This window comes from Excalfactoria chinensis, chromosome 31, assembly GCF_039878825.1.
Source record: "Excalfactoria chinensis isolate bCotChi1 chromosome 31, bCotChi1.hap2, whole genome shotgun sequence".
NCBI classification, from domain to species: Eukaryota; Metazoa; Chordata; class Aves; order Galliformes; family Phasianidae; genus Excalfactoria; species Excalfactoria chinensis.
The window spans coordinates 265,537-292,965 of NC_092855.1; the positions used below are offsets into that span (position 1 = coordinate 265,537).

At 52.9% G+C, this 27,429-nt stretch overlaps 10 protein-coding genes across 10 annotated transcripts; 5 read left to right on the top strand and 5 right to left on the bottom strand.

Annotated features, from left to right (window-relative positions):
* Positions 1-5,217: 5,217 nt before the first annotated feature.
* Positions 5,218-5,871, bottom strand: LOC140263519 (uncharacterized). Its single transcript, XM_072358449.1, has one exon. The coding sequence runs from the start codon at positions 5,869-5,871 to the stop codon at positions 5,218-5,220; it is 654 nt and encodes a 217-aa protein (XP_072214550.1).
* A 2,595-nt stretch (positions 5,872-8,466) lies between these two features.
* LOC140263492 (uncharacterized) lies at positions 8,467-9,120 on the top strand. The gene has a single exon (XM_072358397.1). The coding sequence runs from the start codon at positions 8,467-8,469 to the stop codon at positions 9,118-9,120; it is 654 nt and encodes a 217-aa protein (XP_072214498.1).
* Positions 9,121-10,416: 1,296 nt separating this feature from the next.
* Positions 10,417-11,043, bottom strand: LOC140263491 (scale keratin-like). The gene is made up of 2 exons (XM_072358396.1): positions 11,001-11,043; positions 10,417-10,800 (listed from the first exon to the last, which is right to left on the bottom strand). The coding sequence occupies exon 2, from the start codon at positions 10,777-10,779 to the stop codon at positions 10,417-10,419; it is 363 nt and encodes a 120-aa protein (XP_072214497.1). The 5' UTR covers positions 10,780-10,800; positions 11,001-11,043.
* Positions 11,044-11,787: 744 nt separating this feature from the next.
* Positions 11,788-12,324, top strand: LOC140263490 (scale keratin-like). Its single transcript, XM_072358395.1, has 2 exons — positions 11,788-11,804; positions 11,914-12,324. The coding sequence occupies exon 2, from the start codon at positions 11,936-11,938 to the stop codon at positions 12,296-12,298; it is 363 nt and encodes a 120-aa protein (XP_072214496.1). The 5' UTR covers positions 11,788-11,804; positions 11,914-11,935; the 3' UTR covers positions 12,299-12,324.
* A 1,752-nt stretch (positions 12,325-14,076) lies between these two features.
* LOC140263513 (scale keratin-like) lies at positions 14,077-14,587 on the bottom strand. Its single transcript, XM_072358442.1, has 2 exons — positions 14,571-14,587; positions 14,077-14,461 (listed from the first exon to the last, which is right to left on the bottom strand). Exon 2 carries the CDS (start codon positions 14,437-14,439, stop codon positions 14,077-14,079), a length of 363 nt encoding a protein of 120 aa, XP_072214543.1. The 5' UTR covers positions 14,440-14,461; positions 14,571-14,587.
* A 743-nt stretch (positions 14,588-15,330) lies between these two features.
* On the top strand, positions 15,331-16,142 carry LOC140263515 (scale keratin-like). The gene is made up of 2 exons (XM_072358444.1): positions 15,331-15,374; positions 15,575-16,142. The coding sequence occupies exon 2, from the start codon at positions 15,596-15,598 to the stop codon at positions 15,956-15,958; it is 363 nt and encodes a 120-aa protein (XP_072214545.1). The 5' UTR covers positions 15,331-15,374; positions 15,575-15,595; the 3' UTR covers positions 15,959-16,142.
* Positions 16,143-20,374: 4,232 nt separating this feature from the next.
* Positions 20,375-20,825, bottom strand: LOC140263514 (scale keratin-like). The gene has a single exon (XM_072358443.1). The coding sequence runs from the start codon at positions 20,823-20,825 to the stop codon at positions 20,463-20,465; it is 363 nt and encodes a 120-aa protein (XP_072214544.1). The 3' UTR covers positions 20,375-20,462.
* A 1,156-nt stretch (positions 20,826-21,981) lies between these two features.
* LOC140263517 (scale keratin-like) lies at positions 21,982-22,344 on the top strand. The gene has a single exon (XM_072358446.1). The coding sequence runs from the start codon at positions 21,982-21,984 to the stop codon at positions 22,342-22,344; it is 363 nt and encodes a 120-aa protein (XP_072214547.1).
* Positions 22,345-24,113: 1,769 nt separating this feature from the next.
* Positions 24,114-24,476, bottom strand: LOC140263516 (scale keratin-like). The gene has a single exon (XM_072358445.1). The coding sequence runs from the start codon at positions 24,474-24,476 to the stop codon at positions 24,114-24,116; it is 363 nt and encodes a 120-aa protein (XP_072214546.1).
* Positions 24,477-25,629: 1,153 nt separating this feature from the next.
* LOC140263470 (scale keratin-like) lies at positions 25,630-25,992 on the top strand. The gene has a single exon (XM_072358362.1). The coding sequence runs from the start codon at positions 25,630-25,632 to the stop codon at positions 25,990-25,992; it is 363 nt and encodes a 120-aa protein (XP_072214463.1).
* The last annotated feature ends 1,437 nt before the right edge of the window (positions 25,993-27,429 follow it).

Sequence of the window (27,429 nt, forward strand, 5' to 3'; positions counted from 1 at the left end):
TAGCAGCTTGAAAACCAGTGCATGGCCAAACAAAACACAACTGTTCCTCCTAGATTTAGAAACCCGTGTCTATTCATGTGCCATAGAACAACTGGAAGGATTTCTTCCCATAGAAGGAAACAGGACGCTGTCTTTGCTATCGCTGTCAGGGAAGTTGTATTTTGATGCAGGGTGAAATTAAAGGCAAATCTGCAGTATCTCTGTGCCTACAGGGATAAGATGTAGAAACGTTCATAAAGGCAGAGTTTCCATTGGTTTCTCAGGCTCCCTGGAGGACCCGGGATGTTTTTGCATCTTTATTAACCAGTCCTGCCTTGACTTTAAATTAATTTATTCTTCTTCCTTTTTGCATATGGCTGCATTCCCACCAGTGAAATTGTCCTGTTTATTGTTTATATTTATTGCTCGCCGTAGATGAAAACCACCATCTGTGGTGTCTCATCTTTATGGTTTGCATCCTTTGAATACGCCTGGCTCCATTACACCCAACCCCACCTTCTTGAGGTGTGGATGAGTCAAAAATTCAGTTTGGCTTGGAATTTCGTCTGCTCTTCACGTGGCTTCATGGCAAGTGCAGTCACAGCAAGAAATATTAATTGGAGACCACGGTGTGCAATTTCATCCCTGATCAGCGACAGCGAGGTTTAGGTTTGCTTTGTAATATTCCAATTAGCAATATCCCAAAGCTTTCAGCTCCTTGGGATGAGTAGATTGAACCAGAGAGGCCTATTTGATACATGATCGCCATCAGGAGAGAAGCCGTGACTCTTTCATCATCCCTATACCTGTTTTTCAGAAATACTTGCTTCTTTTATGGTCAATAGGTAGTTGTTGTTACAGAGGAGTGTGTATTTTAACGTTGCATTGGGCAAAAACCCGATGAGCCTCAAGAGACAGAGGAGCTGCAGGCAGTAGTGTCACTAATGGGGCCAGTATGGGTAGCATCATCTCACACTGATGGACATCCAGTGGCTGATGGGTTGGAATGAGGTTTTGAAGCCTGTGGTTTTTTGAGGCAAAGACTTCTTCAAAGGTTAAGGAAGAGATGGGCTGACTTCAGCTTCAGAAGCCACAGAATGTGATGCAGTTTGGGAGAACCATCAGCCACACTGGCCATAGATTTCAAACACTGCTGATGTTCAAACGATGTCGTGCACCTTCAAATGTCCTGCTAATGTTCCATTTGAGTGTCTGAGCCATTGATGGAAATCTGTTGCGAGCTCTGAAGACCTTTGTTCTTCAAAACTGTGCAATCAGCATTTATTTCCCAGGAGATTTTCATGGAGATACAGTTTAGACACAATTTACATGTCTCTGGAGCGGAGAGATTGCAGTAATTGCATTGCGTGCAATTAGTTTTTAATCCAGAAATTGTCTTTGAAAAAGAAATTGAAATGTTGCACGTCGCGATGCTCTCCAAGACCGTGCAAAATGAAGACAAAGTTATTTGCTTTCAAGGGAGGAAGAAAGAATATTACACACTTCTGTAGGTAGCGACCATTCATTTGGACTATAATTCTGTGTAATACTGCAAGACACAATAAGGGCAGAGAATACTATATCAGCAAATGTAAAACTGGTGATTTAATGACTGCAGAGTTAAGTTGTGCAGAACTTTTAGCACCAAAAACCCACATACACCCTCAATTTGACCTGAGTCTGACACAGGAATAAAGCTAAAATTGCCGACTCCTGAGATGAAGGACTTTTGACAGTCTCCAAATTGAAGACCAGCGTCTCAAATCCCTTAATGGAAATGCAGTAGTTTAATATGAAACGAACAGGTCAAACTGCTGATGCTCTTTCATCCTGAGTCAAGGAAGTAAAGCAACATTTTCCCTTGGATCAGCTGTTTCCCAGGAAGCACCTTTGAGTCTGGCTAAGCACAGTCTGCTCTGCCAAATGCTTTCTGTAGAAACAGTATCTACTGGATAATGGACGTTACCTTCTTTGTGCAGCTGCTGGAGTGGAAATTGGTTTGTTTCAGAGTCATAGCTGTAGATGGCCCAGTAACTTATGGACTTCATGAAGTGGAAGGAAGGGATTCATAGGGTGGTTATCACATGCATCTCTCCTGATATATGTATTCATCAGTGTCAAAAGATGTACGCTGCACAGATTGTGTTTAGGATGCAAAATTTTTTCCTTAGTAGCTGAGATGAATCAGTTCGTCTGGCCAGGAATTAACAGAGCTCGTAAGGTTTTAAGATAAAAGAAACTTCTATAGTGGAACACATAATTTATGAATTTAAAACAAGGCAACAGTGAGGAAGAAGTACATCATCAGCTGGGAATGGTTTGCATACAAGACATCTTCAGCAATTGGCTGCTAAGTGGCTTCATGCACAAAGTACATCTCAGGTCCTCAGACGCTTGGGATGCAGTATAAAAACAGCGCTGTGCAAGTCACTGCCATCCACTTTTTCTCTTTTATTCTCCTCGGTGAAAAGGTAAGTCTGAATCCACTGCCTTTCTCTGTCCTGAATTGTTGCATTTGTGTTATTTTCTTTTTCTTCATTGGCTTGTACATAGCTGTCTAACATTTATCCTCTTCATCCCTTCCAGTAACTAAGGGGAGGCTACAAACAGGAGGGGAGTCAGCTCTTGATAAGGGTAGATAACAGAAAGACAAGGGGAAATGGTTTGAAGTTGAAGGAAGGAAGATTTAGGTCGGATATCAGGAGAAGTTCTTTACTAAGGGAGCGCTGAGGTGCTGGAACAGCAGCCCAGGGAGTCTGTGGATATCCCAACCCCAGAGGTGTTCAAGGCCAGGTTGGATGGGGCCCTGGGCAACCTGGTCTGGCATTAGGTACAGAGGTTGGTGGTCCAGCCTGTGGCAGGAGGGTTGGAGCTTGATGATCCTTGAGGTTCCTTCCAACCCAAACCACTTTATGATTCTATGATCCCTGAATGGAGGGGAGCTGAGGGCAACTTTCTATAGAAGAGATCAGGTTTGAGGGGTTGCATTTGCTGGGCACATTTTTCAACGGGTCAGTGGTACATTCTGGTCCAAGACATTAAAATCTGTGTATGTAAATAACTCAGAAAATAGAAGTGGTTGTGGAGAATCTCCAGGCTTTCCAGGACAGGAGGGTCGTAAAGGTGGTCCCTTCTTCCTACCTCCTACAGGCATCCTGAAGGGTGCTGAGAGAAACGAGATCCTAGACTGCTCTGGATAGGTGGAGGTGCCCCTCATGCTCCCTTTTGTAGGGCAGAGGAATTTGGGCCTCACTGTGGTCTTCTTTTAACCTAAGAATGCATCACTTTGTTCCCCAGAGTCTCTAGTGAGATTCTGGTATTCTCCGCCATCTCAGCAGCTCAGTTGTGTGATTGTAATTACAGCTTTTTTTATTAATGCCTTCTCTGTATTTCAGATTTCCCTCCGCCCCAGAGAAATGTCCTGCTATGACCCGTGTGCCCCCACAACCTGTGGACCAACTCCACTGGCCAACAGCTGCACCGAGCCCTGCGTGCGCCAGTGCCAGGACTCCACCTACATCATCCAGCCCTCTCCCGTGGTAGTGACCCTGCCAGGATCCATCCTCAGCTCCTTCCCCCAGAACACCACTGTGGGATCCTCAGCCTCTGCAGCTGTTGGGGATGTCCTGAGTGCAGCGGGGGTCCCCATCTCCTCTGGCAGCTCCCCAGGGCTTGGGAGCCTTGGCTATTTGGGTCTGGGGGGGTTTTATGGGAGGTCCTACCGCCGCTATAACCGCCGTGGGAGCTGCGGGCCATATTAAAGCCCCATGCACAAAGCACAGATGGAATAACAACAAGAAGTTTGAAAGCTTGATCCAGACTCAGGGCTGAATTCATGACCACAGCCCTCTGCTTGCTGACCACCCTCAGCTTTGCCCTGAGCTCATGGGACTGCAGGAGCTTGGCATTTCTGATCCAATGCCTTTCTCTGAGATGAAAAACGTAACCTATAGTTGCACTAGGAGTTGGGTATCCGGATGTAAAGCATCACCTTGAATTAGGAGATTTACTTTAATCCACACGGAAAACTATTGCTTTCTTATGCTGTTCAGTTGTTTTTAGCTGTTGTTCTACTTCTTGCTTATTAAACTCATGGTGCATCATAAACAACACATTCCTATGATGTTTTTTTTCTCCCTCCTTCATTCTCTATCTTTCTCTGGAAGAAATTTATCAGTGTTTCAAGTTGTCAGTGCCAAGTAGATCTTCATATGGATCAGGCCATACCAGTTAGCAAGGATACTGAAGACAGAAGTAATGAGTAACCCCCCACCCCTTTTTTGATGGGGTGTTTTCCCTGCCCACATTTCTTTCAGTATGATATTACATATTCATTCCTGGCTAACAGACAGTAGGGAAAAAACCAATCCTGTCTTGCAAGCAGCATCACCTTTCATCTCCTGCTCTTTTGTGGAGTGCATAAAACACCAGCAATCCCCGCTGTTATTGTTCTGACTCATCTCTCACACTGTGACAGACAATTTGCAGTGAAGAAACATCCGTAAATAAAAAAATAAAACCATTAGATAAAGGAAGATGAGAGGGAGAATAGTACGATTCTGCCTTTGTTTGCTCAGGAATGCTGTAATTAGGGGGCGGTGGGTTTCTAAATCAAGTGGTGATTAGGGGGGCCTTTGAGGTGACAGGAAATCCCCAGAGCAATAACAATTACGCTTCCCATTCTAAACCTTGGGGAAGATAATGACTTCTAAATTGCTAAGCAAATATTCATTAGCATTGTGGCTGCCTAAAGGATCCCAATTAAACTCTCATTCCACAGACTGAAGGGCCATGGAGGAGGGCAGATGCTGTGATCACTTAACCCTGCACGCTAGAGAGTGCTGCTCACACAGGATGCAGAGGGAGGAAGGGAAAAAAAGAGAGGCTGATATGCAACACCAAAGGGCTTTATTGGGACACAAGAACATAGCAGGCAATTACAGAAACTCCAGGTGATCCGAGGGAAGATGGACAAAGCAGGGACTGCTCTGGGGGTACAGTGCTCCATTTAGGACCCAGGAGACAGTGGAGGTGGCAGGAAGATGCAGGGGACACCAAAGCTGCAGCCAGAGCACATGGTAGCACAGGCAAGTGGGCCACTGGGCACACAGCATCCTCCTGTCCCCATGCTGGGGCAGCTGATGGGTGCCGCCGGTCCCCTCAGCTCCTGCTCCATGTCCACCTGCTGCAGTCCTTGCTTCAGGGCTGTCGCTGGCTCTGGCCATGATGGCAGTGGCTTTAGAAAGCTCCGCAGCTCCCGCGGCGGGATCTGCTCCAACGCTGGGCACCAGGGAAGGAGAAGCCAGAGCCGCAGGAGGAGAGGCCAGAGCTGTAGGACCTGCCACAACTGCCAAAGCCACTGGAGCCATACTGGCCCCCATAGCCCAGGGCACCCCCGTAGCTCATGTCATCTCCATAACCCAGGCAGCTCCCATAGCCCTGGGAGCCTCCATAGCCCCCCGAGCCAAAGGAGCCCCCATAGCCCCGGGATCCCCCATAGCCCCCCAAACCAAAGGAGCTCCTGTAGCCCCGGGATCCTCCATAGCCCCCCAAGCCAAAGGAGCCCCCATAGCCCAGGGAGCTTCCATAGCCCCGGGAACCCCCAAAGCCAAAGGAGCTCCCATAACCTCGAGACCCTCCCAGACCAAAGGAGCCCCCAGAGCTTTGGGAGCTGAAGGAGCCCCCCAGCCCAGCTGGGCCTGATGATCCCACAATGCTCTCCTGAGGAAAAGAGGTGAGCACGGGGCCGGGGACTGTCACCACCACCGGTGGGGGCAAGATGACTGCTCTGGAGTCAGGGCACTGCTGCACACATGGCTCGTTGTAGCTCTCGGCAATGGGCTGAGGGCAGCTCACCCCGTAGGGTCTGCAGGACTCCATGCAGCCAGACATCCTTCTTGGGGTGGTCGTTGAGTCTGCAATGCAGAGCATGAAGTGGTTTTAAGGTGAATTGAGAAGTATTAAAACTGCTCTGGGATAAGAATAATCAAGGTTTTAAGTCTGCAGTTACCCATGCAGGAATCACCTCCATGATAAAAGCTTTGCTCAAACAAACGCTAATTGCAGTAGAAACACAAGAGTGAAGCCACACTTACCTTGTTCACTGCAGGGAATGAGGCGAGAGAAGTGGATAGAAGGGCTGCAGATGGCTGGAGCTTTTATATGCTTCCCCAGATGTTGTCTTTAAGCCACCCTTTGTGCCTCTGGTCCTGATTTGTTACAAAACAAACACGATGGTGGGAGTTTTCATAGTGCCATGTCAGCACAGTCCCTCCCAAGAAGTTACCCTGGGTGTGTGATACCACGCTGATGACAACTATTTATCAGTGATTTTAATGTTAGAGGACTTAGGGAACTCACAGCCCAAAGGGTGAGATGCAGTCACCCACTGGAAATCAGAGCACAAACTATGTGTCACGTTAGTCCCACGGTCACGTTCAGGATACATACACAGCAGGAGGCCCTTGTGGTGCCACGTGCAAGAAGCAGCTGAAGGTCACCCATCATCAGTTCCAATCCTCTGCTGTGTTCAGGGTCACCAACCAGCAGCCCAGAGCCACATCCAGCCTGACCTTGAATGCCTGCAGGAATGGGGCATACACAGCCTTCTTGGGCAACCTGTTCCAGTGCATCACCACCCTATAGGGGAAAAAGCCCTGATCAAAACTGTGAATGGGGTTCTCAACCTCAAGCCCATATCTTTAACATTCCACTTGGATTCTTGAGTCCTAGAAGTTATTTTAGGAATATGTTTTAAAGCAAACCTCACTTTCTTATTCATTCCCCCTCCTAGAAGTGCTGATGGCTTGAGAAAAAGTCAGGAGTCCTAACGTATCTCTTTCAATACTATTTTATTAATTGAAGCATTATGTGGCATCATGCAATTACTCGCAAGTCTGTTGTTTTCTAATTTAATGATGTTTCAAAAGATGGGCTATTAATTACCCCTAAATTGTTAAATAGTTGTGCCTTTGAAGTGTCATCAGGATTCACTGATAATAATACCTGGAAGATAATGACTTTAAGCTGCTCCACAAGCACTCATTAATACTTAATGCTTGCAATTTCTGCTATTATCATACGAAATGAAGAAGGGCAGGATTTAGAAGTTCCCTTGTTATGAAACAGCCTGTTTCTAAAATATGCCAAGTGATGTCAATTGGTTTCTTCCCCAGTAAGGCCATGATATTTAAGTTGGACAAGGATTTGGTTTGTATTTACGAAGTCGAGTACTTTATTTATTAAACGTTAATATATTGGGTTGGATTTTAGGAGAAGGTTTTCACCCAGAGGGTGGTGATGCACTGGAACAGGTTGCCCAAGGAGGATGTGGATACCCCATCCCTGCAGGCAATCAAGGCCAGGCTGGATGTGGCTCTGGGCAGCCTGGGCAGGAGGTTGGAGCTGATGAGCATTGGGGTCCTTTTCAACCCAGGCCAATCTGTGATTCCATGATCACATCATCCCAACGTCTCTGAATTATTGCTCTTGCACAACATTTTGACCACACGGTAGTTAATTTACATTACAGAAACCCTGAAGTACAATTTAAATAGCAGATGCCCCAGTGCTGGTGCTGGGCACTAGGTGACTGAAAGATGCCATCATTCATCAATCTAATGCCCACTGACATTGTCTCACACCTGTTTCTAAAGCTGGGGAGTGGCAGTGCAAAGCAAGCAAAATTAAATCCCTCTGTATCAAGGGTTGTTTCGTGACTGTGTAAGACCTGGAGCACGGAGGGTGTTTCATATCCTGTGAGCAGCTGGAGAGATGTATAAAAGCTCACTCTGCTCCTGACCTCTCCATCAGCTTCTCCTGTCTCGTTCCCCTTGGTGAACAGGGTAAGTTCTATTCAATTCAGCTTCTCTCCTTGTCGAGCTTTCTTTTTTCAGTTAATGCTAAACTATATGTGATGCTCTAGAATGGCAAGTTGGAGATCTGCTAGAGTTGCAAGGTCTTTGAACAAAACTGGGAGGTTTTGATGCCGTATTGACTATCAGTTGCCCAAGCATGTTAGTTACAAACTGGTAGCTACATGCAGTATGAAATGTAGAAATGGCAGGTGGAGCATCGTATCTACCTCCTTGTTGCAGAGGTAATATTCCCATTTGGAAGTTGGGTGCTACTATGGGAATGACTGGATCTATTCAATAGTTCTTGTCATAACTTGATGTAAATAGACTACCAAAATACAGTCTGTTTAAGTTGGTCGTATAAGTTAGATTAGTTATGACTGAAGCAAGAGCAGTGATATTGTGTGTAGGATTTACTACATGCGATGTTCAATCTAAACAAGGCACTAAGGATTTCCTGACAGTAAATAGAGTCTGGGATGAGGTTGACATGACTACATGTAGGCTTGCTTTAGAAGAAGAACAATTCTAGGGAGTGATGACATCCATTAACCATAAAGCAAGCACAGCCATCTAGAATTAAATCCACTTTGTGCTCTACATTGCAGACTCAACGACCACCCAAAGAAGGATGTCTGGCTGCATGGAGTCCTGCAGACCCTACGGGGTGAGCTGCCCTCAGCCCATTGCCGAGAGCTACAACGAGCCATGTGTGCAGCAGTGCCCTGACTCCAGAGCAGTCATCTTGCCCCCACCGGTGGTGGTGACAGTCCCCGGCCCCGTGCTCACCTCTTTTCCTCAGGAGAGCATTGTGGGATCATCAGGACCAGCTGGGCTGGGGGGCTCCTTCAGCTCCCAAAGCTCTGGGGGCTCCTTTGGTCTGGGAGGGTCTCGAGGTTATGGGAGCTCCTTTGGCTTTGGGGGTTCCCGGGGCTATGGAAGCTCCCTGGGCTTTGGGGGCTCCTTTGGCTTGGGGGGCTATGGAGGATACCGGGGCTACAGAAGCTCCTTTGGTTTGGGGGGCTATGGGGGATCCCGGGGCTATGGGGGCTCCTTTGGCTCAGGGGGCTATGGAGGCTCCCAGGGCTATGGGAGCTGCCTGGGTTATGGAGATGACATGAGCTACGGGGGTGCCCTGGGCTATGGGGGCCAGTATGGCTCCAGTGGCTTTGGCAGTTGTGGCAGGTCCTACAGCTCTGGCCTCTCCTCCTGCGGCTCTGGCTTCTCCTTCCCTGGTGCCCAGCGTTGGAGCAGATCCCGCCGTGGGAGCTGCGGAGCTTTCTAAAGCCACTGCCATCATGGCCAGAGCCAGCGACAGCCCTGAAGCAAGGACTGCAGCAGGTGGACATGGAGCAGGAGCTGAGGGGACCGGCGGCACCCATCAGCTGCCCCAGCATGGGGACAGGAGGATGCTGTGTGCCCAGTGGCCCACTTGCCTGTGCTACCATGTGCTCTGGCTGCAGCTTTGGTGTCCCCGGCATCTTCCTGCCACCTCCACTGTCTCCTGGGTCCTAAATGGAGCATTGTACCCCCAGCTCAGTCCCTGCTTTGTCCATCTCCCCTCGGATCACCTGGAGTTTCTGTAATTGCCTGCTATGTACTCGTGTCCCAATAAAGCCCTTTGGTGTTGCATTTGAGCCTCACTGCTTTTCCTTTGTCCCTTGCCCTCCTGTGGTTCTCCAGGCACAGGAGGTGAATTATTGTGATCTGTAGTTCATCCAGTGTCTAAATCTGACTTCCTTGCCTAAGTTAACCACTATATCTACTATCAGAACACGTTGTCTGTCATGACTCTTTGTCTAATCAACAAACTCTCAGCCACATGTAAGATCTCCACTTCCTCTCTCCACTTGATATCTCTACCTGAGCTTAATAACACAGTCATTTAAATGCTCTTGTAATTTTAAAATGCCTTTTGGGGCTTCCCGTGGGAACAAACAATTACTGCAGCTTTTCTCAAGCTCGTCAGTTCCAAAGGATATCAAAGCAGTTTAGAAACACTGACTAATGGTTTATGCAAGTGAGCTGTTTTGTTATAATGCAATGCACATGCTTAAGCTGTGTGCAATAGCATTAGGCTGAACAGGGAGGCTTATCACTCCTCTAATCAGAGGCAGGTTCGTAGCCTCAGGGCTGGTCAGCCCTATCCATGTCCTGCATTCCCTTTTGTCTCAGCCAGGTAGTCTACCCCATTCCCAATAAGTCTACTGATGTCTTCATTTAACACAGAAGAGATTTAATAATAATAATGAAATAAAGCAGAATACAAGAAAAGAAGAGAGTGACAAGAAGAATTATGAGAGAAGGGTATCATTTCTATGGTAGCATAAAACTCAAGTGTAGATATATACAGATTGAAACACAAAGCTGAAGTAAAAAACGTAGACTACCTAAAAGATTAATAGATCTACAACATGTAATAAAGGCCAATTACAGGAACAAGGTGATGAAAGAGGAATTAAATACAAATACGCAGAAAGGAAGACAAAACATATCAGAAAATAAATTCAAGGGAAGCATTGAATTTGAACACTCCGAATAAGCATGGATTGTGTCAGGTACAAGAGCAATGGGGATGGGTTTAGCAAGGCCCGCAGGTGTTCCAGAGCTTCCTGCTGTAGCGGGGCAAGGGGCAGGGGCTGCAGGCAGAAGTGTAGGGTCTGCCAAAGGTGCAGAGGCCCCCCGAGCCCTGAGTGGCCCCGGCGCCGTAGAGGCCCCCCAGCCCCAGGGAGCCCCCAAAGGCGGGTGCTCCGGAGGAGCCCACCACGGCTTGCTGGGGGAAGGAGCTGAGGATGGGGCCGGGGAAGGTGACGACGACGGGCGGTGGCTGGATGAAGGCCGTCGAGTCGGGGCACTGGCGCGCGCACAGCTCGTTGCAGCTCTCAGCGATGGGCTGGGGCACGGCCACGCTGGTTTTGGGTGGGCACAGGTCGTAGCAAGACATCTTGGGCTGAGAGAGATGAGCCTGCAGTGCAAAGACAGAAAGCGTAGAGCTGGGAGTGAGGAGATGCCCAGGCAGAGGTAAGCCCGTGACCAGACACTACAATGCATACAGCACGACTGGAGCCTCTGTCACTTCTGTAAGGCCCAAGCTACTCCCAGTATCCGGCTCTCCTGTCTGGGAGCCCCACAGCAGCTCCTGCCAGAGGAGACCCAGCCACTCACCTTTTTCCCAAGCGGAGCCAGGAAGCAGTGCTGGATGCTGGTGCTCACCCAGGGCACTGCTTTTATGGGGACTGGAGAGCATGGGGAGGAGCTGGCCGTGATGGGGGCACGTGGCTCTCAGCAGCCAAACCCCAATCTGCCCTGTGCATACCATGGGGCTGTTCTGCTGATGCTGTTTCCTTGGCAGCCCCCACCCGCTGTCTCAGCCCCAGCAATTACCCTGCTCAGATGCTGGCCAGCCCACTGATAATGGGCAAATTAGGCTTGCTGCCCTCTCATTGTAAGCCTGTGTAAGAGGGAAGAGAGCATGAGAAATGCTTAGTTGCTGTTCCTTGCATGACACAGTGTTCCCCCACCAGCTTGGTTTTGCTGTGTCCTCATGCCAGCTATGCCAAGCACCAGGGAGTAGCAGGTGACAGCACTGGGCAAGTGGAAGGTTTGTCCCAGGCATCCTGCACAGCAGCGTCTGAGTGACAAACACACTGCAGTTGTTATCTGTAGATCGGTGAGATGATGTAATGCCAAATCAAAGAAGCTCCACTCCATCATTGCTTACTCAGCACCACTCATTTGGACTATGGAGCAGAAATAAGAGCGAAGGTGGAATAGTGGCCACTGCTGGTCCAACCATGGGCTGCTGACTCAGGGAGGGCAGGGGCAGACCAGCCTGAGCTCAGCATCTGGGAGTGCAGCCTCTGCCCATTGGCCCAGCGGGTGATGAGCTGTGGGACAGCCTGCATAAAAGCTGGGTCTGCACTGAGCTCTGCCAAGCACTGCTCTGGCCTCCTCCTCCTTGGGAACAGGGTAAGTCTGAGAGCACTTCTCCTGCTGCTCCTGACCCAGGCCAGCTTCAGGCTCCTGTGCCTGGGCTGCTGCCATCGGCTGCTCTCTTACACTCCCTGCCCTGTTGCAGAGCTCCATCCCATCAGCCCAAGATGTCTTGCTACGACCTGTGCCCACCCAAAACCAGCGTGGCCGTGCCCCAGCCCATCGCTGAGAGCTGCAACGAGCTGTGCGCGCGCCAGTGCCCCGACTCGACGGCCTTCATCCAGCCACCGCCCGTCGTCGTCACCTTCCCCGGCCCCATCCTCAGCTCCTTCCCCCAGCAAGCCGTGGTGGGCTCCTCCGGAGCACCCGCCTTTGGGGGCTCCCTGGGGCTGGGGGGCCTCTACGGCGCTGGGGCCACTCAGGGCTCAGGGGGCCTCTGCACCTTTGGCAGACCCTACACTTCTGCCTGCAGCCCCTGCCCCTTGCCCCGCTACAGCAGGAAGCTCTGGGACACCTGCGGGCCCTGCTAAACTCAGGCTCAGTCCACAGTCAGCACCACCAGCATCACCTCATGCCTGAACTACTGGGCACGGGGTGCTGAGGAGTGCTGAGCATCTCCTGCTGTATCCGAGGCCTGAGCAGCTGGCAGTGCTGGCACCTTTGCATGCTTTGCCTGGTTCTTCTGCCCATTCCTCTTCGTCCATGGACTACAACCTGAACCTGGCCTGACTTCTTCGCTTTACCCCATTCTCCCGATGATCTTTGAACAATAAAGTTTTCCTGCATTCACTAATGCCTTCTCCCTCTCTTCGTTGGTGTTGTTTCAAAACAGTAAGAGGTGGTTTTGTGACAGCTGGGGTTGGGCAAATCCTGCTGATGAGAGTCCAAGGTTCCCCTTAGAATGCTGGGTGTGTTTGGAGTCGACATGGCAGAGAGGGTCTTTTGGAGGGGCCGTGGAAGGGACGGAGAGCAGGATGGTGCTGACCTCACTCCCTTGCCCATCCTCCTCAGCTCTGTAGTGGGACCAGCTCTGCCAAGTCTTGCTCTGCCATGATGTAGAAGCACCACAAGAGCTCTGGAGCAAAGCAGAGGGGAGGCTGGAGAGTGGCTGGTGGAAAATACTGCCTTTGATTAATGCACTGCCAGCTCCTGGCTGGAAAACAGCCTTACAGAAACAGAAATGGGCAGGGGCCATAAAAATGGAGCATGAGCCTCAAACACGCACTGAGGTTGTGATCACTGGGAATGTGGATGGCATCAGCCATAACCTGGAAGTGAGATGGACATGGGTCACTTGTCTCCCTCTATCTGCTATCAGGTTGTGCTGACACCCGTTCATAAGTCAGTCTGAAGGTCACATGTGGATTAAACTCATCAGTGGTGTCCCAGTAGAGATGCTGGGACTGCAGGATAGATGGTGTACACTTGTGCATGAATGGGGTGAATCACTGCCTCCAAAGCTTATCAGCACTGAGGCCTTTGGGGGCTGAGTGGCACGAAGCTCTGACACCAGTGAGGTCAGTGATGTCTCTGGGTCATCTTTTTTCCTCAGAGGACTGAGTGAGTCACTTGTTCAGGAAGTGTATGCACCTGTAGTGTCAAGTGCTGAAGCCTGTATCTCCAGAATGGATTTCATTCTAATACACGGCACCCAATGATTGTCTGTATGGGCTGTTGGCAGCACAACTTGAACATACATTGGGAGACGATGATTTCTACTAGTTCTCTCACAGCTCAGCCTGATCCTTCATATGGGGCATGGAAGTGATACTGGTTAGGCCATGGGAGAAGGGAAAGATCCTCAGCAGAGAGGATGGCGGTTCTCAGATGCCCTGTGGCTGCAGTTTGTGCTGATCAGAGAGAAGCATACATTCAGACAGGGCACAATAACTCATCATGATGAGCAGCAGCACAGTGTGAGCCAGAGCTGCCATGGCCAGAAGCTTTGACCCATGGAAACACTGCCTGGATCAGCAAAGGGCTGAGATCCTTTTCTGGGCCAGGTGAGGGGACCATGTGTGGGAGAAGGGAGTCCTGGTGCAGCCAGGGTGCCCAGGAAGAAAAGAGCAAAATTCAAACATTGGATGCAGATTCATTTTATTGTAAAGACTGGAATGGACACAATGTCAAAGATGTACTTCAATCCAAGGCAGGATGGAGGTGCCTGCAGCTGCAGCTGAAGTATTTCTTGAGGCATCTTCAAGGCAGTGGGCCAGCATAATGCACAGCTCAGGGCCAAGACAAAGCAGGAATGACAGATCAGCACACAGGGTGAGGAAGGAAGAGGAGAGGAGCCTTGTGCCTGAGTTTAGCAGGGCCCGCAGGTGTCCCAGAGCTTCCTGCTGTAGCGGGGCAAGGGGCAGGGGCTGCAGGCAGAAGTGTAGGGTCTGCCAAAGGTGCAGAGGCCCCCTGAGCCCTGAGTGGCCCCGGCGCCGTAGAGGCCCCCCAGCCCCAGGGAGCCCCCAAAGGCGGGTGCTCCAGAGGAGCCCACCACGGCTTGCTGGGGGAAGGAGCTGAGGATGGGGCCGGGGAAGGTGACGACGACGGGCGGTGGCTGGATGAAGGCCGTCGAGTCGGGGCACTGGCGCGCGCACAGCTCGTTGCAGCTCTCAGCGATGGGCTGGGGCACGGCCACGCTGGTTTTGGGTGGGCACAGGTCGTAGCAAGACATCTTGGGCTGATGGGATGGAGCTCTGCAACAGGGCAGGGAGTGTAAGAGAGCAGCCGATGGCAGCAGCCCAGGCACAGGAGCCTGAAGCTGGCCTGGGTCAGGAGCAGCAGGAAAAGTGCTCTCAGACTTACCCTGTTCCCAAGGAGGAGGAGGCCAGAGCAGTGCTTGGCAGAGCTCAGTGCAGACCCAGCTTTTATGCAGGCTGTCCCACAGCTCATCACCCGCTGGGCCAATGGGCAGAGGCTGCAGTCCCAGATGCTGAGGTCAGGCTGGTCTGCCCCTGCCCTCCCTGAGTCAGCAGCCCCTGGCTGGACAGGCACAGGCCCCTTCACTGCCTTCCATTCTCTTCCTGCTTCATGGACATAATGTGTGGTGCTGAGCAGGCAGTGACTGAGAGATTTGCCTTTGATTTGGTGTTTCATCACCTCGTTCCTTTGCAGATAACAACTGCAGTGTGTTTGTCACTCAGACGCTGGCGTGGAAGAGACATGGGACAAACCTTCCACCTGCCCAGTGCTGTCACCTGCTCCTCCCTGGTGTTGTGCACAGCTGGCATGAGGACACAGCAAAACCAGGCCCTTGGGGAAGTGCTGTGGTATGCAAGGAACTGCTACCAAGCATGTGTCATGTTCTCTTCCCTCTTACACAGGCTGAGGATGAGAGGGCAGCAGTCCTAATTTGCCCATTATCAGAGGGCTGGACAGTGTCCAAGAAGGGTAATTGCTGGGGCTGAGGCAGCAGGTGGGGGCTGCCAAGGAAACAGCATCAGCAGAACAGCCCCATGGTATGCACAGGGCAGATTGGGGTTTGGCTGCTGAGAGCCAGGCGCCCCCATCACAGCAAGCTCCTCCCTTTCCTCTTCAGTCCCCATAAAAGCAGTGCCCTGGGTGAGCACCAGCATCCAGCACTGCTTCCTGGCTCAGCTTGGGAGAAAGGTGAGTGGCTGGGCCTCCTCTGGCAGGAGCTGCTGTGGGGCTCCCAGGCAGGAGAGCAGGATACTGGGGGTAGCTTGGGCCTTACAGAAGTGACAGAGGCTCCAGTCGTGCTGTATGCATGGTAGCGCCTGTTCATGGGCTTAGCTCTGCCTGGGCATCTCCTCACTCCCAGCTCTACGCTTTCTGTCTTTGCACTGCAGGCTCATCTCTCTCAGCCCAAGATGTCTTGCTACGACCTGTGCCCACCCAGAACCAGCGTGGCCGTGCCCCAGCCCATCGCTGAGAGCTGCAACGAGCTGTGCGCGCGCCAGTGCCCCGACTCGACGGCCTTCATCCAGCCACCGCCCGTCATCGTCACCTTCCCCGGCCCCATCCTCAGCTCCTTCCCCCAGCAAGCCGTGGTGGGCTCCTCTGGAGCACCCGCCTTTGGGGGCTCCCTGGGGCTGGGGGGCCTCTACGGCGCCGGGGCCACTCAGGGCTCGGGGGGCCTCTGCACCTTTGGCAGACCCTACACTTCTGCCTGCAGCCCCTGCCCCTTGCCCCGCTACAGCAGGAAGCTCTGGAACACTTGCGGGCCCTGCTAAACTCAGGCCCTGCACATAGCCTGCTCCATCATTATCCCCTGTAATCTTTGCTTCACAGGACACTGAGCATCTCCAGCTCCAGCTGTGACCTGTGTTGCAATGCTGTCTGCTTCACGTCTCCACTTCTCTTCTTTCACACGCTGCCCCTCCACAGCCAGAGCCTGTTGCCTGGCCTTTCCTTGTTCTCTTTCCTTGCTGTGCACAATAAAGATTTTCTGAATGCAGTTCTGTCTATTCCATCTCTGTTGTGCTTCAGGAAACCCCACCTGCGTTGTTCAGTCACTGGGGAAGTAGAAATCCTTGTCATGGGATGCACTACTATGCTTGGCTGATATGAGGAGCAGGCAGTGCAGAGGTGCCGTTTAATGGGGCTGGGGGGGTTAAAAAGCGACACAGAGCAAGAGGGTGCTTCTTGTTGCTATTCCACCAGCAGAACAGTCGTAGTTAAAACTGAATGTTCTGATTCTATGTTACCATTTTGGGCACGTTGTGTTCCTAGAGGGGAGGGGCAGTGGGAGGGTTCGACACGTACTTTGTGTGCTCTCGTCTCGCTCGTTTTGTTTCATTTGGTTACATTTAGTCAATTCCCGTTCCTCCTCGGATCGCTGCCGTTGTGTTTGCTCTTAGTTAAGACGATCTGCTCGCTCTCTGCCCTCTCCCCTGAGCACCAGCTTTATTCCTGGGGCCAGTGCAGCCCTGACATGGACTGATATCCAGGGATAATCCCGTGACAAGTAATTAAAATGAATCTACGCTTTCAGAGGTCACCTCCCAACCCAGACAGTCCCTTCAGATGGGCACAGAGGGGGTTTCATTAATGGCTCTTGGGAGACAGCCTTCCCAGAATAGAACCTCCACGCCTGCAGATGTGATGGGGCTGCAGGTCCTGGCAGCTGTGAGCCCCCCCCTGCATCCTGACAGGACCCCTCCAGACTGAATATAGCACTGTGTGAACCAGAGCTGGCACGGCTGGGGGTCTTTGCCCCAAGATATAGCATAGCTTGGCTCAGCATGGGGCTGAGAGCCTGTCCTGGCCAAGTGATGAAGCTGTGTGCACAAAAAGGCAGCCCTGCAGCTCCAAAAAGAAAAGCCCGAGATTCAAACACTGGATGCAAGCTTAGTTTATTGTAAAGACAGCAAAGGACAAACAGATGTGTACGAGGTCCAAGCAGGCAGCAGAAGCCTGGAGCATCAGAAGTGCTTCTTCAGGCTTCTCCAAGACAACAGCCAGCAAAAGGCCCAGAAAGGACAATGAAGGACAATGTAGACATCATGGGGAGGGGGTGCTGGGGGGTCCCTTCCAACCCAACTTGTGCTAAGAAGAAAAGCTTGTGTGCATCAAAGGGAGACCTGAGGTGGGACCTGCTTATGCAGCTGCCCTCAGTGACATCACAGCTAGTGGGCTTCAGTGTGGCAGAGCCCCATTGGGCTCAGAGCTTTTGGGATTGCAGTGCTGAGAGGACGTGCTGCTTCCAGGGCTCACCTAGTGCTGAGATGGCGAGGAGAAAGGCTCCGAGAAGAAGGCGCCTGAATATATCTGTCTCCTCGGGGAGCCAGGCTGTTGGCGAGGGCCGTCAGGTCCCCGCAGAGGAGATGGCAGCAGTGGGTCAAAGGTATGAGATGGGGGGAACCTGCTGGGGACATCGGGCTCCTGCCTCCCTTTGGCTCACACAACCAGGCTCTTTCCTCCCACAGAAGCCTCCGAATGCCAGCAGGATTGAAGAGGCTTTTAACTGGACCGGCTCTTGCCTCTGTGGGCCAACTCTTCTTGACGTGGCTTAAAACAGCCACAGGGTTGGCAAGAACTCTGCCCACTGCTGCTGCAGGGCACAAGAGGACAGTCTTAAAACTGTCCTTCCTAGTTCTCCTGTTCACTCTTGGTAAGTGCAGATGAGCAAACGTGCTGCAACCACCATAGGGTTGTGCTGGCTGCTGTCAGTGTGAGCAGAGGCCCCCAGTATGGCTCCTTCTGCCTTCCTATCCCAACCTCTTGGTCGCTGCAGAGCTGCTCACCACCAATGGGTCCCACTGTACTTATACCCTTCTCTCTGCCATGTGATTTGCAGCCATGGTGAATTCCTACTTCTTTATTACTTGGTGGACGCTCAGGAGGACACATAAGGACAGCATGGTGCAGGTCAGTGACTGTGGGCTCAGACATCCTTCCTCCATCCTGGCCTCTTGTACCCACCAGCACGGAGCTCACAGCCCTCTGGACGTGGCTTGCCTTGCATGTCAGAGCTCTGGGTGCTGGCAGGTCGTATCCTGACATCGATGCTTGTCTTTCCCAGGAGATTGAGAGACTCCAGCAGGCTGTGTCCGAGCAGAGAGAGCAGCTGGACTGCTATCAGACTCCAGACTGGGCACTGAAAAGCTTTGGTGAGGACATAGGCAGGCGAGCCCTGCTCCCCCTGTGCTGCTCCACGTCTGTGGCCTCTTGCACTCATCTCCTCCCTCCTCATTACAGGCGCCTCCATCGACCTGCAGAGAACATCTCCCACCTACACATTCAAGTGTTGGGTTTGCAGGCTCCGCTGGTTCTGGCGCACCATGAACCCTCCCGATACCATATTGCAGGTATCTTAGCAGTGCTGGTTGCACCCCTCACTCCCCCTCGCCCCTCAGCCACCACCTTCCCCTTTTCATTGCCATTGAGAGCCCATTTGTAGGGCAGGGAATTAAGGCCCTGTGTTTCTGCCTGGCTCCTCACACGTAAGCCACTCTCAAGCACAAGTATGAGCCCCAGACGGTCACTCACTTTGCCTTTAGCTGAAGCAGGAGTGCTGTGACCCCCAGTGCTCTCTCCTACTTCTCTGCCCTCCCATTCTGTTTGCAGCCGGGTGTTTCACTGGGAGAATGCTGGCCCATGGAAGGACAGCGGGGCCAGGTCGTCATCCGGTTGCGAGCCGAAATCCTGCCTACTTGTGTCACTCTGGAGCACATCATGCCTGAAATGACTCCAACCGGCACAGCCGTCAGCGCTCCCAGAGACGTCGCTGTCTTTTTAAGTCCCTACTGGGCTCTACTGTAGATGTGGCCATAGCACAGTGTTGGAGCAGGGACTTGCTTTTGGGCATCCTCTTGAGTCCCAGGCTGAGCACTGCAGTGCCCCACGGGGATGTTTCCTATGTTGGAGAGGTGGAATCCCTCTTAAGCCTTGCTTTGCCAAGTGTCTTGGGGTCCTTGAGCTCCACCAGAAGCAATGCTGGGCTACTGGGCAGCCACGTGAAGCCTGAATGACCCTCCTTGTGCTTTGCTTGCAAGGGACTGGATGTGGGCAGTGAGGAGGAGGTTCCCCTTGGATCATTCACCTTCCACATGGGGAAAGAGCCTACACAGACCTTCCTGCTTAAGGTACATGCGCCGTGCATGGAGGCCTCCCTGCATCCCCAATGGTTGCACAGCCACACTCTGCTGCTTTCTGGAGCTCCTTAGCAACACGTGGGGAGCTTGCTGAGTTTACCATGGGAATTTACACCCCCGTTTGGTTTTTTCCTCCCCATTTTCTTTACAGAATCATCATTCCAGAGCATTTCACCATATCAAGGTTCTGGTAAAGAGCAACTGGGGACATCCAGATTACACCTGCATTTACCGAGCGCAGGTGCATGGAAAGGGGGTGAAAAGCAAAGATCTGTAATTGGGTTTGTTGTAAAAATAATCATCGTAATAAAGAAACGACCAACTTGCTGAACTGTGTCTGGGTTGAGATGGGGCAGCTCAGCATTCATCTCCTCCTGTGAGAGGCAATCAGCCTCAGACAGGATATGTCTGGCAGTCAGAGGGAGTGACTGACACAGGCATAGCAACAGTCTCTCCCGTTCCGGTACCGCTTCCCTCTCTCCGGCCCGGTTCCGGGTTCTGGACCCGGCTCCAACATGTCCGCCTCGGAGGAGACACGTGAAGCAGCTGCCGCACCACGTGACCAACTAAACATGGCCGCCGTGCGAGCGCTTCCCGCCTTCGAGCGTGGGGGCGTGGTTTGGTCGGAAGCCTTCCTGCTATTGGCTGGAGGTTGCGGGTTTATATGAAACCGTACTGCTATTGGTCGGGAGGTGTGACCGTCTTTCTATTCCTTTGCTCGATTGGCTGAGTGGACCGGATGTGTCTGCGTGCACACAGGGTCATTGGGGGTGTGTGCCATGGACGGGGTCTCCTCTATGAAGCATCTCGGCCTGGCTCAGCTTGCTGCTGAGAGCCATAATAGAGCCAGTTGGGCGGCTAATTGCAGGGAAGGGAGCTCTAGAGATCCCATGTGTGCTATGAAATGAAAGCCTGAGAGTCAAGAATGGGATGCAAGCTGATTTTATTGTGAAGGGAGGAAAGGAAACAACAACAGAGACATGGACCAGGTGAAGGCAGATAGGAGGCAAATGGGGCTTCAGGAGAGGAGTTCTGTCAGGTAGGGCCATCACAGGGCCCAGAAAGGATCCTGCAGAACAATGTTGGCGTCATATAATGATCCACAGGATGAGGACAGAGGAAGAGAGATCAGGGCCTGAGTTTAGCAAGGCCCGCAGGTGTCCCAGAGCTTCCTGCTGTAGCGGGGCAAGGGGCAGGGGCTGCAGGCAGAAGTGTAGGGTCTGCCAAAGGTGCAGAGGCCCCCCGAGCCCTGAGTGGCCCCGGCGCCGTAGAGGCCCCCCAGCCCCAGGGAGCCCCCAAAGGCGGGTGCTCCGGAGGAGCCCACCACGGCTTGCTGGGGGAAGGAGCTGAGGATGGGGCCGGGGAAGGTGACGACGACGGGCGGTGGCTGGATGAAGGCCGTCGAGTCGGGGCACTGGCGCGCGCACAGCTCGTTGCAGCTCTCAGCGATGGGCTGGGGCACGGCCACGCTGGTTCTGGGTGGGCACAGGTCGTAGCAAGACATCTTGGGCTGAGAGAGATGAGCCTGCAGTGCAAAGACAGAAAGCGTAGAGCTGAGAGTGAGGAGATGCCCAGGCAGAGCTTAGCCCATGACCAGGGGTTACCATGCATACAGCACAGCTGCAGCCGCTGTCACTGCTGTAAGGCCAAAGCCACCCCCTGTATCCTGCTCTCCTGCCTGGGAGCCCCACAGCAGCTCCTGCCAGAGGAGACCCAGCCACTCACCTTTTTCCCAAGCTGAGCCAGGAAGCAGTGCTGGATGCTGGTGCTCACCCAGGGCACTGCTTTTATGGGGACTGGAGAGCATGGGGAGGAGCTTACTATGATGGGGGCACGTGGATCTCAGCAGCCAAACCCGAATCTGCCCTGTGCATACCATGGGGCTGTTCTGCTGATGCTGTTTCCTTGACAGCTCCCACCTGCTGTCTCAGCCCCTGCAATTACCCTGCTCGGACACTGGCCAGCCCTCTGATAATGGGCAAATTAGGCCTGCTGCCCTCTCATTGTAAGCCTGTGTAAGAGGGAAGAGTACATGACACATGCTTGGTAGCAGTTCCTTGCATACCACAGCACTTCCCCAAGGGCCTGGTTTTGCTGTGTCCTCATGCCAGCTGTGCACAACACCAGGGAGGAGCAGGTGACAGCACTGGGCAAGTGGAAGGTTAGTCCCAAGTCTCTTCCACGCCAGCGTCTGAGTGACAAACACACTGCAGTTGTTATCTGCAAAGGAACGAGGTGATGAAACACCAAATCAAAGGCAAATCTCTCAGTCACTGCCTGCTCAGCACCACACATTATGTCCATGAAGCAGGAAGAGAATGGAAGGCAGTGAAGGGGCCTGTGCCTGTCCAGCCATGGGCTGCTGACTCAGGGAGGGCAGGGGCAGACCAGCCTGACCTCAGCATCTGGGAGTGCAGCCTCTGCCCATTGGCCCAGCGGGTGATGAGCTGTGGGACAGCCTGCATAAAAGCTGGGTCTGCACTGAGCTCTGCCAAGCACTGCTCTGGCCTCCTCCTCCTTGGGAACAGGGTAAGTCTGAGAGCACTTCTCCTGCTGCTCCTGACCCAGGCCAGCTTCAGGCTCCTGTGCCTGGGCTGCTGCCATCGGCTGCTCTCTTACACTCCCTGCCCTGTTGCAGAGCTCCATCCCATCAGCCCAAGATGTCTTGCTACGACCTGTGCCCACCCAGAACCAGCGTGGCCGTGCCCCAGCCCATCGCTGAGAGCTGCAACGAGCTGTGCGCGCGCCAGTGCCCCGACTCGACGGCCTTCATCCAGCCACCGCCCGTCGTCGTCACCTTCCCCGGCCCCATCCTCAGCTCCTTCCCCCAGCAAGCCGTGGTGGGCTCCTCCGGAGCACCCGCCTTTGGGGGCTCCCTGGGGCTGGGGGGCCTCTATGGCGCCGGGGCCACTCAGGGCTCGGGGGGCCTCTGCACCTTTGGCAGACCCTACACTTCTGCCTGCAGCCCCTGCCCCTTGCCCCGCTACAGCAGGAAGCTCTGGGACACCTGCGGGCCCTGCTAAACTCAGGCACAAGACTCCTCTCCTCTTCCTTCCTCACCCTGTGTGCTGATCTGTCATTCCTGCTTTGTCTTGGCCCTGAGCTGTGCATTATGCTGGCCCACTGCCTTGAAGATGCCTGAAGAAATACTTCAGCTGCAGCTGCAGGCACCTCCATCCTGCCTTGGAGTGAAGTACATCTTTGACATTGTGTCCATTCCAGTCTTTACAATAAAATGAATCTGCATCCAATGTTTGAATTTTGCTCTTTTCTTCCTTGGCACCCTGGCTGCACCAGGACTCCCTTCTCCCACACATGGTCCCCACACCTGGCCCAGAAAAGGCTCTCAGCCCTATGCTGATTCAGGCAGTGTTTCCATGGGTCAAAGCTTCTGGCCATGGCAGCCCAGGCTCACACTGTGCTGCTGCCCATCTGATGAGCCCTGTCTGAATGTAGGCTGCTCCCTGATCAGCACAAACTGCAGCCACAGGTCATCTGAGAACCGCCATCCTCTCTGCTGAGGATCTTTCCCTTCTCCCATGGCCTAACCAGTATCACTTCCATGCCCCATATGAAGGATCAGCCTGAGCTGTGAGAGAACTAGTAGAAATCATCGTCTCCCAATGTATGTTCAAGTTGTGCTGCCAACAGCCCATACAGACAATCATTGGGTGCCTTGAATTAGAATGAACTCCATCCTGGAGATACAGGCTTCAGCACTTGACACTACAGGTGCATACACTTCCTGAACAAGTGACTCACTCATTCCTCTGAGGAGAAAAGATGACCCAAAGAAATCACTGACCTCACTGGTGTCAGAGCTTCGTGCCACTCAGCCCCCAAAGGCCTCACTGCTGATAAGTTTTGGAGGCAGTGATTCACCCCATTCAGGAACAAGTGTTCACCATCTATCCTGCAGTCCCAGCACTTCCACTTGGACACCACTGATGAGTTTAATCCACATGTGACCGTCAGACTGACTTATGAACGGGTGTCAGCACAACCTGATAGCAGATAGAGGGAGACATGTGACCCATGCCCATCTCACATCCAGGTTATGGCTGATGCCATCCACTTTCCCAGTGATCACAACCTCAGGGCATGTTTGAGGCTCATGCTCCATTTTTATGGCCCCTGCCCATTTCTGTTTCTGTAAGGCTGTTTTCCAGCCAGGAGCTGGCAGTGCATTAATCAAAGGCAGTATTTTCCACCAACCACACTCCAGCCTCCCCTCTGCTTTGCTCCAGAGCTCTTGTGGTGCTTCTACATCATGGCAGAGCAAGACTTGGCAGAGCTGGTCCCACTACAGAGCTGAGGAGGATGGGCAAGGGAGTGAGGTCAGCACCATCCTGCTCTCCGTCCCTTCCACGGCCCCTCCAAAAGACCCTCTCTGCCATGTCGACTCCAAACACACCCAGCATTCTAAGGGGAACCTTGGACTCTCATCAGCAGGATTTGCCCAACCCCAGCTGTCACAAAACCATCTCTTACTGTTTTGAAACAACACCAACAAAGAGAGGGAGAAGGCATTAGTGAATGCAGGAAAACTTTATTGTTCAAAGATCATCGGGAGAATGGGGTAAAGCGAAGAAGTCAGGCCAGGTTCAGGTTGTAGTCCATGGACGAAGAGGAATGGGCAGAAGAACCAGGCAAAGCATGCAAAGGTGCCAGCACTGCCAGGTGCTCAGGCCTCGGATACAGCAGGAGATGCTCAGCACTCCTCAGCACCCCGTGCCCAGTAGTTCAGGCATGCGGTGATGCTGGTGGTGCTGACTGTGGACAGAGCCTGGGCTTAGCAAGGCCCGCAGGTGTCCCAGAGCTTCCTGCTGTAGCGGGGCAAGGGGCAGGGGCTGCAGGCAGAAGTGTAGGGTCTGCCAAAGGTGCAGAGGCCCCCCGAGCCCTGAGTGGCCCCGGCGCCGTAGAGGCCCCCCAGCCCCAGGGAGCCCCCAAAGGCGGGTGCTCCGGAGGAGCCCACCACGGCTTGCTGGGGGAAGGAGCTGAGGATGGGGCCGGGGAAGGTGACGACGACGGGCGGTGGCTGGATGAAGGCCGTCGAGTCGGGGCACTGGCGCGCGCACAGCTCGTTGCAGCTCTCAGCGATGGGCTGGGGCACGGCCACGCTGGTTTTGGGTGGACACAGGTCGTAGCAAGACATCTTGGGCTGATGGGATGGAGCTCTGCAACAGAGCAGGGAGTGTAAGAGAGCAGCCGATGGCAGCAACCCAGGCACAGGAGCCTGAAGCTGGCCTGGGTCAGGAGCAGCAGGAGAAGTGCTCTCAGACTTACCCTGTTCCCAAGGAGGAGGAGGCCAGAGCAGTGCTTGGCAGAGCTCAGTGCAGACCCAGCTTTTATGCAGGCTGTCCCACAGCTCATCACCCGCTGGGCCAATGGGCAGAGGCTGCACTCCCAGATGCTGAGGTCAGGCTGGTCTGCCCCTGCCCTCCCTGAGTCAGCAGCCCATGGCTGGACCAGTATGGGCCCCTCTGCTGCCTTCCTTCTTCTTTCTGCTTCATGGAAAAAAAGAGATGCTGAGCAGGCAGTGCCAAAGAGAAGAGCTTTGATTTGGCATTACATCATCTCACCCATCTACAGATAACAACTGCTGTGGGTTTGTAATTCAAATGTTGGAATTCAGAACGCCTGAGACAAACTTCCACTTGCCCAGTGCTGCCATCCTGCTCCTCCCTGATGCTCTGCACAGCTGGCATGAGGATAGAGCAAAACCAAGCCCTTGGGGAAGTGCTGTGGCATGCAGTGCAATACCACTCAGCAACTGTCATGCACCCTGAACTCTTACAAAGCAAAAGCTGAATTGGCATAGGAGCTAATTTGCCCATTATCAGTGGGCTAGCCAGCGTCCAAGCAGGGTAATTGCTGGGGCTGAGACATTGGGTGGGAGCTGTCAAGGAAACAGCATCAGCAGAACAGCCCCATGGTATGCACAGGGCAGATTGGGGTTTGGCTGCTGAGAGCCACGTGCCCCCATCACGGCCAGCTCCTCCCCATCCTCTCCAGTCCCCATAAAAGCAGTGCCCTGGGTGAGCACCAGCATCCAGCACTGCTTCCTGGCTCAGCTTGGGAGAAAGGTGAGTGACTGGGCCTCCTCTGGCTGGTCCTTGTGTGGATCACCCTGGCAGGAGAGCAGGGTGCTGTGGGGTGACTATGGCCATGCATCAGTGGCAGAGGCTATGGTCCTGCTGTGTGTAGATAAGTCCCTGTTCATGGGCTTAGCTCTGCCTGGGCATCTCCTCACTCCCAGCTCTACGCTTTCTGTCTTTGCACTGCAGGCTCATCTCTCTCAGCCCAAGATGTCTTGCTACGACCTGTGCCCACCCAGAACCAGCGTGGCCGTGCCCCAGCCCATCGCTGAGAGCTGCAACGAGCTGTGCGCGCGCCAGTGCCCCGACTCGACGGCCTTCATCCAGCCACCGCCCGTCGTCGTCACCTTCCCCGGCCCCATCCTCAGCTCCTTCCCCCAGCAAGCCGTGGTGGGCTCCTCCGGAGCACCCGCCTTTGGGGGCTCCCTGGGGCTGGGGGGCCTCTACGGCGCCGGGGCCACTCAGGGCTCGGGGGGCCTCTGCACCTTTGGCAGACCCTACACTTCTGTCTGCAGCCCCTGCCCCTTGCCCCGCTACAGCAGGAAGCTCTGGAACACCTGCGGGCCTTGCTAAGCCAGGCCTTGATCTCCTCTCCTCCTCCTTCTTCCTTCTGTGCATTGATGTGTGATGCCGACATTGTCCTGCAGGATCCTTTCTGGGCCCTGTGATGGCCGCTGCCTGGAGCCTGCCTGACAAAACTCGTCTCCTGAAGGCCCAGGCACCTCCTATCTGCCTTCACCTGGTACATGTCTCTGTTTTGTCCTTTTCTCCATTTACAATAAAATCAACTTGCATCCGATTCTTGACTCTCAGGCTTTACTTCCTCGCCAAACACAGGAGTTCTAGAGCTCCCTTCCCCTGCACATGCAAACCCAGCTGGATTTGGGCAGGCTACCAGCATCATACTGAGCCAGGTTATGCTGCATCATAGGAATGACCCTGGCCATGGCAGCTCTGTTTCACATGTCTCCAGGTACCCTGTCTGATCGCAGGCTGCTCCCAGCCTTCATGACATGCAACTGCAAGGCAGGTTCAGTCCTCCAGCTCCCATCACCAATTTCTTCCCAAGGCTCAACCAAAATCTCATTGCAGCCCTATCTGAAACGTCTGGCTTATACTTGTGAGGCAACATCTAGAAGTTATCTCCTCCTGCCCCCATCTTCAGCTGGGCCACCTACAGTCACTTCATCGGAGCATTGGATAACCTGAATCAGATATAACATGGTAGCTTGAGGACTGGAGATGCAGATACAGATTCTAGTGTAGATCCCAGCATTAATCTTTATCTCTGTCCAAAGCACATCCAGTCTGTTCTGTGTCTGAGTAGTTTCTCAGTGCTTTTCCCAAAGAGCCAAACTAAACATTTCCCATTAGGCAGCAGGGATTCAGGAGCCATTCCCTCACACCCCAGCACTTTACACAGCTCACTGTTATATTCCATTTCTAACAATCAGGAATACTCACAGTCCACAGAAATCTCTCCTAATTAGTGCTGCATTCCCAATATCCAGATTTCTTGTTGTACCAAGAAAATTGATTCAAATGGACACCTTGCATGTTACATCACATTCTCATTAACCAGCACTGCATGCAAAAATAATTACCTAGACTCATTACAGAGAAGATCACAAGTGACGTGCTCAGGACATGGAAGAAATCAACACTGAACCAGGCATGTTTTACCAAGGACAAATCAGGATTCCCAGACCTGGTGCTGAGATAATGAGGAGCAGCACGACTTGGCACAGCTGGTCCCACTCACAGTGTGAGATGGACAGGCAAAGGACTGCAGGCAGTGACCTCCCACTCTGCCCCTTTTCCAGCTTGCCATACCCCAGTAGAAAACCCCTCTGTCATATCCACCTCCATCATCCACCTGGCCGAGGGAGACACCTGAGCATCTCAGCACCAGCATTTGCCCTTCCCCAGCTATCTTGAAACCACCCAGGAGAACAGCTGAATCACAACAAACAGGGGAGAAGACAGGAATGGATGCAGAAAAAATTTATT

Bases quoted from the DNA above. Each gene is read 5' to 3' on its own strand.
- LOC140263517 (XM_072358446.1), top strand. From the start codon at position 21,982: ATGTCTTGCTACGACCTGTGCCCACCCAGAACCAGCGTGGCCGTGCCC.
- LOC140263513 (XM_072358442.1), bottom strand. From the start codon at position 14,439: ATGTCTTGCTACGACCTGTGCCCACCCAAAACCAGCGTGGCCGTGCCC.
- LOC140263491 (XM_072358396.1), bottom strand. From the start codon at position 10,779: ATGTCTTGCTACGACCTGTGCCCACCCAAAACCAGCGTGGCCGTGCCC.
- LOC140263470 (XM_072358362.1), top strand. From the start codon at position 25,630: ATGTCTTGCTACGACCTGTGCCCACCCAGAACCAGCGTGGCCGTGCCC.
- LOC140263515 (XM_072358444.1), top strand. From the start codon at position 15,596: ATGTCTTGCTACGACCTGTGCCCACCCAGAACCAGCGTGGCCGTGCCC.
- LOC140263492 (XM_072358397.1), top strand. From the start codon at position 8,467: ATGTCTGGCTGCATGGAGTCCTGCAGACCCTACGGGGTGAGCTGCCCT.
- LOC140263516 (XM_072358445.1), bottom strand. From the start codon at position 24,476: ATGTCTTGCTACGACCTGTGTCCACCCAAAACCAGCGTGGCCGTGCCC.
- LOC140263490 (XM_072358395.1), top strand. From the start codon at position 11,936: ATGTCTTGCTACGACCTGTGCCCACCCAAAACCAGCGTGGCCGTGCCC.
- LOC140263514 (XM_072358443.1), bottom strand. From the start codon at position 20,825: ATGTCTTGCTACGACCTGTGCCCACCCAGAACCAGCGTGGCCGTGCCC.
- LOC140263519 (XM_072358449.1), bottom strand. From the start codon at position 5,871: ATGTCTGGCTGCATGGAGTCCTGCAGACCCTACGGGGTGAGCTGCCCT.